The 11,956-nt window shown below is 41.6% G+C and overlaps 1 protein-coding gene across 5 annotated transcripts in view; it reads left to right on the plus strand.

Moving 5' to 3' along the window:
* Positions 1-5,963, plus strand: part of CEP85L (centrosomal protein 85L) — a 136,366-nt gene extending 130,403 nt beyond the window's left edge. For all 5 annotated transcript variants that reach the window (XM_088161884.1, XM_014876689.2, XM_014876691.2 and 2 more), the window contains 2 exons: positions 56-269; positions 1,243-5,963. In XM_088161884.1, coding sequence (XP_088018010.1) covers positions 56-269; positions 1,243-1,406 — 378 coding nt within the window. In that variant the 3' untranslated portion in view covers positions 1,407-5,963. The remainder of the gene's footprint in view (positions 1-55; positions 270-1,242) is intronic.
* The last annotated feature ends 5,993 nt before the right edge of the window (positions 5,964-11,956 follow it).

Raw genomic sequence — 11,956 nt, forward strand, 5'->3', positions numbered from 1 at the left:
TACAGTGAATGCTGCAGACTAACTTTCTCCCTTTTTCCATTTGCTTTTTACAAAGAACCAAAGACTGGTGGAAGAGAATGCCTGCCTGAAGGAGCAGATGCGGCTGGTGGAGCAGTCCAGGCAGCCAGTATCTGAGAAGATGCCTGTAGCAGACCAGTTGTTCAAGGAAATGTCCCACTGCTTGTTTGACTTGAAAGCACTGTGCAGTATTCTTACCCAGAGAGCTCAGGGCAAGGAGCCTAACCTTTCCTTACTGCTGGGAATCAGATGTAAGTGCTGTTGACTTTCCAGTGTTTAATAGATGTTTTGACACAAAGGAATAACAGTTTAGCTAATGTGGTGCTTGAACTTGCCAGCTGGGCAAGCTTGTGTTCCCTTGCTATGCAGATGGAGCAGTGGTACATGAACTCATGGAGCTCTGTGGAAAAGCTGGGCTCTTATTGCCTGTGGGCCACTAAATGCACGTGACTGCACAGGTCCTTGCCAAGTCAGGAGAGCAGGTAGCTGGCTATGAGTCACTGTGAGGGTTAACAGATGCTAAACACATCTTGTGCTTTTGTTTCAAAGCCCTTGGGGTCAAGTGATAGGAATATCCATCTACTGTTTGAATGTGTATAGGTCTGGTTCAGGAGTGGGGGTGTCCAGGTGTTTTAAATAAGCCTTGTGCCTGCTAGTCTTCAGCATTTACTAAGCTGTTAAATTTAACCAGGAAGTGAGAAGCATGCCCTAAAAAGAGTCAAAGTTTAGGTCTTCCTTGTAACAAGCTGGTTTTGTTGACCTGAATGTATCATATTCTCATGTTTTCTGAATGTTAATTAGAATTCATCAAGTAGACAGGTTGCTGAACTGAACCATCAGCAAGGTAGAAAGGTAAAGTACAATATTTGTGCAGCAAGAGCTGCTGCACACCTGCTAGCCCTCTTTTCTGAGTAACCAGAAACTCCCAAAGTCTCTAGAAAATGGCTGCTCCATTTTTTTTTCTGCTACTGTTCTAATTCATCAGACTTCAGGAAGTCTAGATATTGATGCAAACAGAAAAGCATGTCTTTCAGAGAAGCACCAATGGGCTTTGAATTGAGTTTAAGTTCACATGGTACCCCATTTTGTAGACTTTCATCACACTGAAGCATGATTTGTCCTGATAATTAAAGTGACCCACCTCTTATTTCCAAGGAGGTGAATTGTTGCAGTATTCACAGGACGCAGCTGCTGGAGCTTTAACCTTGGTTGTTGTTTTTTTAGCACTGAGCTGTTCATCTGAAGAGAGTGAAAATTACCACAGCACAGAGACCCTTTCAAAGAAGCTCTTGGACGTTTGTCAGCTGCGGAAGGATATTGATGAGTTAAGGACTATAATGTCAGACCGTTATGCTCAGGACATGGGGGACAACTGCATCACTCAGTGACAACACTCCATCCTGCAGCAAACCATTTCCTAGGTCCTGCTGTGTCACAGGTCCTTGCATTTCCATTAAGGAGCCATATGGGAAGGCTGCAAATAGCACCAGACATGCATCTCCGAGGGCTGTGTGTAATTGATCTCGGGAGTCTGCTGTGTGGGGGACAGTCATCGTGTGAACAGTGGTACAAACTGCAAGAAATGTTTTCTCCAAACTACTGAATGTAGGAACAAGCTGTGAAGAATGATTCAGTTGGACACTGTTTCCTTCATTTGGGCTCATTTTATTACTTTGCCTAGTTTTTGGAACCAGAGCTTCAGAACAGCCATGCTGCTACAACTCTCAGTCCTTTCCTTCATCAAGGGTTTGTGTGGCATTATCTGAGTTCACATCTTAGGGGAAAGGGTTGAAAAACCTATGCATGTGTATGTCTGGCTGTACATGGTGAAGCCAGAGGCTTCTGCCACTGCACTTCACTCTAAGAATTGCAATTAGAACAATCTTAGAGCACTCAAAAAGTAATTGCTCTCCAAGTTGTCGAAAATTAGGATATAAGAAAAATATTTTTGGTAATGGATGTCTACCTTGTTTGTCCAGTAACAGAAAAACCCCAGGTTCAACTCCTTTATGCAAACAAGTCCATAAAATATAGCTGTATCAGATTGTTTGAAGCACTCTCACGTTGCTGTAAGAAGTTTCAAAGTCTGTAACAAACCAGAGAAGCTGTAAGACATAAAACTGCAGCATACTCCATGGCTATAAGAACCACCCCCCCAAACAATCAACAACTGTATTTTAGCATTTGTACTTATTTTTCCCCTTAGGTCGTTTCCATTTCAAAATGTTGCTGTATTTTGTTCCTGAGGGCCTCTGATAAGGTTGTGCACCACCTCAGCCATTTTTACCACAGCTACAAAAAAGGTGTTTGACCCTTGGCAAAATTAAGACTCAAAACAGAATGTTTTCAGATAGCACTATAAAGTACTTGGTTATCTGAGGACTTAAAAATTTTCCACATTGTTTAGGAAATCTTGATTTCTCCATTTTTGTAGGAAGCAATTACATAAAATAGTAAGCTCATGTTCCATAGCTTATTCAATGAGTTTCACTTGGCAGTGCTGTTTAACTCCTGTGGGACAGATGACATTGCCAGGAACATCACTGCAAGTTAGCTGCACAGTTATGCATGGTGGAAAATAGTATTTAACTGAAGGAAATAAAAATTTGCAAAAGCAAAACCACTTTTAAATCACACTGTTAAGAAAAATACATGCATCACTTACTTGTATGGTATTGCAACAAGGTTTCAGATGCCTTAAGGTGCAAGTCTGTCGACTGATCTGGAGTGGGGATAACAGCAGAAATCTCTTGGAAAGCTTAGCAATTTGAACCAAGTCAATTCTAGGGTAAGAGTTTTATAGCAAAAGTGAGTATCTTCAGTTTTCTGATTTGGTGATGTTTTGCTATCTGTTCATTGTTTAACAGTTAATGTTGTTTTTATAATTTAGTGGTTTAATTGTTTTTATCTGTATGAATTTATTTATTTGACATTTTTCTCTATCTTGAAATTAGACTTGGACTAATTTGTGAAAAAAAAAGTACTCTTGCTATTTATATTACTGCTACGTGGTGTTATCAGATAGATTAATCTGACTAGTTTGGCTCCTGTGAGCACTAAAACAGTGTCTAGATAAAATCTCAAGTGAAGTTAACTAGTGCCTACTTCAAGGAAAAAAAATGAGGCCATTTTATTTTAAATTTCTGTGTTCTTTCGGTAGGCACACTTCAGTCTCTCCATCAGGGAATAACTTGCTCCAGTCTTCCTTGTCCTTCTCAGTGGTGTGATGCAGGTGGAGTTGGAAGTATAATTGTGCACTTCTCATTGATATGATGAGTTCTGCTATGAGTGGGGAAAAGATGTTCTGAACTAAACTACATTCTTAGACTGCAAATGGATCAATGGTTGTTATCTAAAGGAATTGCTTACTCTGGTAGCTCATTAACAATATTAATTCCACATTAATACACACCTGCTGCATCAAAGATGTACTTTTATACTAGTGCAAAACTGAAAACAAAGAACTTTGTACCAATGGTCTTGCACAGTTTGCTGTGCCTCCTACAGTGCTGGCTTTTGTGAGTAAGGCTTCAGCTCTTTCCTCTGGGGTGGTCAGTTGGGTTCATCTCTGCAGTGAAGTAGTCTTTAGTTTAAGTCATCTGTCTCCCATCAAAATTCAACAATAGCATTTCAGATAATAAATTAGAAATATCAGGGAGAAAGGAAACAAATTGCACATTATTGCTTCCTTAGATGGCAATGTTGTACCTATAAAAAGAAAAATCACCAAAACCCACATTTATGTACATTTGATAGAAATAACAAGGAGTTTAATAGAGCAATTAAAGGGGAGCAGGAGATATTTTGAGTCACTTTGAAGTATTAAGCTTGTCACTTTGCTGGTATTTCTCCACTGTCCCTCCTGCTAAATGCTGATACTGTACTGCAAAGTTAAGATCAGTAGTTTATATTTGCCAAGCACTTCAGAGTTTTTATGCTCTTCAAGTATTAGTTGAAAGTCCCTCTGGGAGGAGATCCCATTTTGTTCATAATACTTTTGATTGCAGTGCTGTAATTTTGTGGTTTAATGTTTTTGTTACAGAACCTGTAATATTTATGTTGACTTGAAAGCACTTGATTTTAAAACCCCCATAGTTTATCTGCCTCAGTCAAATTAAAGTAGGGAGGTAAATGATGGATATGTGAGCCAAAGATGCAGACTTCCAATTGATTATTTACAGCGATACAGTACTTTGCTTTGATTTCTTAAAATTTGGCCTGTTGTAGTGGTAGCAATTACTATATATGCATCAGTTTACAGATGCCTCTAAATGGAATAAGCTTTGTCTAAGATATGCATGACTGTTTAATTGGTTAAAATGTAGTGTGTGTGGTCTCATTCAGCATATTTAATACAGAGGTGATTAACGAATGTTAATATTGGAATTGCTTCGATTTAGTCATGACAACTTTTTGCTGTAGCTATTAGACAATCCTAAGGGCTGAAAACAACTGCAGATGAATGGATACTGTACCATTCTGGCTGTCAGCAAACTGTACAGTCACATTTTGTACAGTTTCAGATAGAATTTATGTGATCCTCTAGAAGATATTTACAGTAACTACTGTATTTAAGAATGTATTTTGAAAAAGACATGGAAAGTAACCGTCTTCCGCCAGGCTATAGACGATGTATTCACTATATAGAAGTATTTACTATATAGAAGTAATGCAGCTCAGTCATGTAAACATGATTTAGGTGGCTGAACTCCGCTGTGCAGCTTTGTGGTGTGACAGGTGTGTGAAATTGTGGAGATTTGCTGTAACCACCCACTCGGGCTCCAGCATTTGAAACTGATGGTGGTCATGAAGTCATTCAAGAGCTGAAATTCCGTCCTTTTCACTTCAAAAGGTTTCCTTCCTTCCTTTACCCTTGCTGCCTGTTTTTGTTTCAAACTTTTTATGGTTTTTCATGGGAAGAGTAAGAGGACAAGGAAAGGAAGAAAACAAGCCCTTTCCTCCACGACCTGCTGCCATAGCACAGGCAGTGACAGCACACTGCAGTCTCTCCAGCAGGCCATAATTTGCTCCAGTTTTCCTTGCCCTTCTCAGCTGGTGTGATGCAGGTGGAGCTGGAAGTATAATTGTGCTCTTCTCATTGATATGACGAGTTCTACCATGAGTGGAGAAAAGATGTTCTGAACTAATCTGCATTCTTAGACTGCAAACAGATGAACGGTTGTTATCTAAAGGGATGATTTATTCCAGTAGCTCATTAGCAATATTAATTCCACAGCTGCATACCTTTGTGCCTTTTTAGCCTGAAGTAAATGTATATTCCCCTGGAACTTCAGATAAGTTGCTAGCGTGCCGATGACTGCACCTTGTTTTCTTCTCACCTGCCATTACTTTGTTAATAAGCTTTTGTAGTAAAAACTCTTGTGTAATGTCTAGAAACAGAAGTACTGAAATTAGGTACTACATGTACACTTCGAATGTTAGGCTGGTTGTTGTATGCAGCTTCTTTGAATACAATGTATGAGCAGAAAACACAAATCATAATGTGTTTTTTCTGTGTATATTAATTACAGTATATCATTAGTTCAGTGGGGAGGAGTGTCTGGAGCTCTCTTTTAAAAGCACAGCTGACATATGTACTGGATCAGTCCCTGAAGACTGGTAGTTTTGTAAATTGGGTTCAATTTTTGAACTGCTCAGAATACCTCATATGTAAATAGAGTTGTCATGACTTAATCACAATGTGTTCATTGTAAAAAGTAAAGGAGCCACTGGCTGGCTCAGCTTTAGGCTTGTTATTCTTGCCTCTTTTTGTAATTTTTTTTAAAGTAGGGTTTACAGCTAGAATTTTGAATGCCAAAGTTCTATTTATTAAATAATAATAAAAGTTTTCATTGTTAATGACTGGTATTTTTCCACTGGAATTTGTTTGTTGATGTTTGGGATTTGTATCCACAGAGCAGAAATAAATTTTGTTACAAAAGTGAGTTTTTCACAGTTCTCATTTGTCCAGTATCTGGCATGTGACAGAAGTGACTGGAGCTGGAGACAAGAAAGGAATCATGAGACATCTTCCCAACACCCACCCCAGCTTTCCTTCAGTGGTCTGTTCTGCTGGAATACCAGTTGACCAAGCTCTCTCTTCCTGGCCTTATGTTTTGGGTTTGGTTTTTTTTAAATCAAGGCCTTGATATAAAAAATATTATTTCTATGTGATAAAAGGATTTTAGAGCAGCATTCTGTGATGCTTTTTTAGACAGATGCTCCTGTTGGCCATTTCGGATGCTGATTAGAGAGATCACAGGTATGTCTGTTCAAAAGACTAAGCACGAGATTGTAGGCAGAAGTCAGTAATCCATGCTGCATGAAATACTGCAGCTCAGCATGGCCCAGCACAACCAAGCAGCATTGCCTTCTATGTCAAGTTACTCTGGGGAAACGTCAAAGGTTAAGGATTTTAGTCACTTTGACTCATCAAAGGTTAAGGGTTTTTGTCAGTCTGACAGGAGTCTTCACAAGTGTTGAGGGAAGTGGGATCACCCAGGAAGGTTTTTTTTTCTGGCAGTTCCCTGTGATCAATCTTGGAGTCTGTTTGGAGTATCAGGTACTGAATGAGCTTTGCATGCAGAGTGGTCTTCTCCTCCCCTCCTCACACTCCATCGTGCAGAGCACAAAAACTGGCACTAGCTTTTCTCTTCAAAGATACTGAGAAATGCACTCTAATTAGATAATGCTTTATATATGGTAGACATCACTTGCTTTTCTCCAGCATTGTGACTGAAGCTTGCATGATGGGCTTCTAACTCAATTAGAAACATCCTGTGCCCTCTGTAAATGCGTGTAACAGGCTGCACAGATGCCAGCTTTTAGTAGATCGCTGAGGCTGACCTTTTGTGAGCTGCTGGAATTCAGGGTTAGTTTCAAAGTACAACGACTAAAACACTGATAACATCAGCAGTGGTAGAAAATGTTCTGTTGCCTTTTCTTCCACAAACGAAATACAACTCTACATGTGGGTAAAAATGAAGCCTTAAACAATAACACTGCAAATAACACTGCAGCATCTTAAATGAATACAATTTGCAACAGGTAAATCTGTGGTAGATTGCCTTCCTTATGTAAATTAAGTCTGCAGCTAACGATGCTGGGTCGTTTGTTTTGTAAATGAATGGGTTCAGTATAGTTGGAAAATTTCCAAGTCGCAAGGGAAGTAGATAGTATGAACGATGGTTTTTAATTACATTTTAGTGTGTGCATATTTCTTTTCCGGCTTTGTGTCAATTACTCACCCTTTGAAGGCAGCTGCTGCTTTTCTCCTCCTTCTCTTGGTGTCACAGGTCTGAATTTCATGGAAATAAAGGCACAGTTCAAGTCATGGAGTTGGAGACTGACTGTGGGAAACCTGATAGGTTCAGCTAATGTTTTGAGGTACTTTGATGAGCAGTTTGGCAGCTCTCCTGAAGAATGCAACCTGTAGGTATTAATAGAACAGAAAACTGATTTAAAGACCTGTATGCCTGTGACAGTGTTTGCCTGAAGGAAGGCAAAAGGAAACCATTGTCTAGTTCTGGTTGAGAAAAATGGTGTCTCCTGCTGAGAGACTGAGTTCTAACACTAAAGATGGTTGTAAGAATTTTCTGGGTGAAAATCCCTCCTTTTGTGGGATCTGAATAGAATTTAGTATCAAAAAAGCTTGTCTGCCCTACATGAAAAGATGTGAATACAGGTAGCCCCGGACTGCTGCCAGGGAGATGCCAAAATCCCCCCCAGACCGAACGGGTTGTATTGAGCTTGGAGGTGTGCCCAGGTGCCAAAGGAGGGTATTTCTGAGCCCCACTCAGTCAGCCTGTGTTGGGGTAGGGGCCCTGCCATATCCTGTCCCACTGCTGGGCCAGCTCGCTGCCAGCCTGGCTCCCAGGGCAGAGCTCTACTCTGGGCGAGCATCAGGAGCCAGATCCTGGCCCAGAGCTTCAGTGTGGGCTGAGTCAGAGGCTGCATCTTCCTGATGTCTCAAAAAGCTGCCTCGCCCTTTGCAGCCCTGCTGAGATGCATTCACAGCAGCCAGGCAGTGTGGACAACAGGACTTAATGGACCGATGCATTTTCTAACCTTCTGGTATTTTTATCTCATAATGGTTAAATGAGATGATGCCTAATTTATTGTAAGTTAATTGGGGGCAATCCAGCAACAGGGAGGCAGAGAGCTCAGATCACAGTGAGTGATGACATAAACTTTAAGGTGATCTGTCTTCCTTCAATGCAGAGACACTTGAGCTGTTCAAAAAGCTTTGTTTTAAGGTAGCCTGAAAGTAATGCTGTTGCCTGGGGCAAGTCCAGACCTGCAGGGCAGCTTGCAGCAGGACAAGATGGGCTGGTGAGGACTCTATCCTGCTGCGAACACATCCTGCTGTGAGACAGACTTTGGAGTCTGACATACCCCACTCTGGTCCTTGAAAGCACCATTCGGGTGCTGTGGCGGTCACACACAGCACAGCCAGCCAAATCTGCATTCAGCTGAGCTACTTAAAAGCTTCCATGAGATTTTCAAGCTTAGCATTCACCTCAGAAAGCTCAGGTGTGCACAGCAAGCCCATGGCTGTCACCCTCCTGTTAATCTGGACAACTCCTGGTTATCCTCTACATCAGAGCTGGGGTAGCAGGATCCAGTTTCTAGAGCCTCCTTTGGTCAGTAACTTCTTCGATAAATGGTTTACTGGCAAATTAAAGCCACAAAGCAGCCACCTTCCAGCAAAATCATCCCTGAAACAGTATAACCATGTGCAGAAAATCATCAGCAGTTTTCATCCCAGCTTCTGCTCTCCCCATAGAAGCTCCTTACTTTGGGGAGAGACAATAAAGGTCACAGCAGGGAGGGAGCTGGCACAGGCATACACTGCCCTGCTGAGAGCTCTGCTGGAGGAGGGAGTGCTGCAAAGGGCTGTGATGGATGGCATGATCCTGTCAGCCCCCAGACATACCTCATTATACGAGCCAGTGACAATCAGATCATTAGTTACATTATCACCCGCTGCCCTGGTGCCTGGGAAGCAGCAAAGATAAGTAATGGGATATTTTTAGTTTAAATTGTGGTTTGAACATTTTAATTAAAAGCCTGTTATAATCAATCTGTTTCTAACATCCTTTCCCTCACCCCTCATTCATAAAAATTAATTATCACCGTGGAAGGCCAGTGAGTGTGTATATCCTGCTCCTGGCCAGTGGCAACTTCAGAGCCTGGGTGGCTCTGTGCACTGAGCCAGCCCAAATTGTGTGCAGTCACCAGGGCAGTTCACCAGCCCAGTGCTGGCCCACTATGGGGGGTGTTGCTAGTCGTTAAGCAAAAGTGATTATCTGCTCAGACCTGGCTCTCTCAGACATCCATTTATATCTTGGAGGTTAGCAGAGCTGAAAACACCTAGACTTTTTAAAAAGAAAATAGTCTTCTCAAAGTGCTAGCATTTTTAATATACCCCAAATCTTCCCCAAAGTTCTGATGCAGTGGCTATAAAAGTCAGCACAAAAACGACCCCCAAGTGGCTAAGGGTTAATAACATGGGGGTACCAGGCAGCTTAACACTATGTATTTGCAGTGTCACTGCAAAACACATTGAGAGTGTAAGAATAAATACAAAATTGATCATTATAAAAAACCAAAAATAAAATAATTGACTAGACTTTGCCTTGACCTTCTCAAGGCTCATCACTGATCCCAGCCTGCATAAACAAAAGGAGACTTAGGCCTTTAGACACCTCATTTGGGCATTAAACTTTTCCAGCAGCTCTGGAGTTCAAAGCAGAAATGTTTTCCCTGCCAAAGAGAAATTTTAACTGAGGACTTTCCTTAATTGTTAAAAAAACAAAAAAGAATTTTTAAAAAGTGTAATTCTAGTGTTATTATCTCCTGGGAAATCCACACAGTGTGATGTATCTATCAGCAGGGCTCATACACTTGCAAACTGTAGAGTTTTCTAAAATCCCAATAGATTGTTTTGTGCAAGGTGAAGTTGGCAACAAACGATCTCCACAAATTAAATAAAATCAGATTGTTTGTAACATGCATTGCAATTGGTGACTTTACAGAGCAAAAAAAGTCAAAGACCTCGATCATATAAAGTAAGAACATCTAGTTTGGTAAAGAAATTGAGTGTCTTCTCCAATAAGAAAACAACTACACTGTTACAGGCTTCCAGATAAATTAACTGACAGCTGCAATAGGATCCATAATTCATCCGTTTGTCCATGAGGATGTTATAGGAGACAGTGCTGGAAGGCTTCCTAAGCTCAAGGTGACATCATCCACTGCTTTTCCTTTCTCCACCAAGCAAATGATTTTGTTGTGCAAGTCTCTCAAGTCAGTCACACATGGTTTCATAAACCATGGCTTCATAAATCCATGATGATTACTGCAAATCACTTGTCTTTAATGTGCTCAGAAACAGTTTTCAGCATAACTTGTTCCATCCCCTTCCTGGGGATCAGGGTGAGACTGACCAGTCTGTAATTCCCTGCAATCCTCTTTCTTGCCCTCCTTGAAAATGCCAATGACGTTTGCTTTTTCCAGTTTTCAGGACCCTCAGTGTACAAAGATTATCAGGAGTGCCCTGCAATGACATCAGGCAGCTCCCTCAGCACCCATGGGTACTTCCCATTGGACCCAAAGATTTGTGCATGCCCAGTTTGTTTAAACACTTAACCTGAGCCTCCTCCATAGTGGGTAAATCTTCATTGCTCCAAATAATTCCAAATCTGGGAAATTAGCTAATCTCTGCTGGCTACACCTTTCATTTTCTCACAAGTAAGAATCTTTCCTCAAGTCCTGAGGGTGGCAGACACTGCTCACTCAGTTAAGGGAGTTAAAACTTAAATGCATTTAGCAGGTGACAATGCTGACCTGACTTTTTTCCGTCTTTCAAACAACTCCCAAAAGTGAAGCACAGCACTCTGAAAGTTTGCTTTATTTTGAATTGAAACACATGTCAAGCAAAAAAACCACTAAATTCAAAGAGCTGTGGAGGCTGGATGTGCCATTTCTGTTCTGTACTTACTCATTTTCCCCTCCCCATTTTGCCAGCTGCCTGTTCACCCCTCTGTTCACTGCTCAACACTGGAGCAAAGCCTTTCTGAACCTCTGAAGGAGGCAAACCCTGTTTGGGGGCACTCCTGACATGATTTCAAACAACTGTATTTCTACAAGGAACTTTTCTTCCTCCTTTTAAGGGATGGGAGTTGTGCTTAGCCTACATGAGGCAACATAATGACAGAAACAAACCTCAGTGTCACCTTCCACTGCTGGGTGCTCACAGCTAGGCTGGATATACAGGAAAAAGGTGAATTGTTGCTTCTCTCCCCAGCCAGGGGTGGAGTGATTAAGGAAGCAGTGAATCAAGTGTTCCAAGCACATTTGATTGCTTGTCATGACCTTGTTACACAGGTCCTTTTGGAACATCACTTGATGGCTAGAAGTCACACACACAGATATGTACACGTGCACACAGAGCCTGCTTTGCTGCTGGCTCCCCTGCAGTACTCACATTATTTGCATTTCGTTGGTGCTTGAGCTCACATTGCTCCGTGGCCATCTATGGCAGGCTGGGAGAAGTCCCTCGTGCTGTGTGACAGGGAACAGGAGGCTTGGATGGATGCTGAAACACATCCAGGGGAGCACAGGGGAGCTGGCAGGGCCCTTACCCAAGGAGGAAAGGGACAGGGAGAAGCTTTCACCCATTATAGACGGGTTCCACGAGAAGAGCATGGCAAGAAGTCAAAGCTGAGCCCTGCCTTGGACATTTGGAAACAAACCATTTATGTGGCAAGTCAGTCTCAAATGATTAAAATGGGGATAGAAAGAGCTCTCATGGAGAAGAAGTCTGAGGCAGCAGTAGTGACATTTTATGTGTCTTAGGTCTAGGGTTTCACACAGATGTCCAGAAAGAATATCTAAAAATATCACACCACCACAGTACAATTATTTATGTGCACAT

Source organism: Sturnus vulgaris, chromosome 3 (genome assembly GCF_052056855.1).
Source record: "Sturnus vulgaris isolate bStuVul1 chromosome 3, bStuVul1.hap1, whole genome shotgun sequence".
Taxonomy (NCBI): Eukaryota; Metazoa; Chordata; class Aves; order Passeriformes; family Sturnidae; genus Sturnus; species Sturnus vulgaris.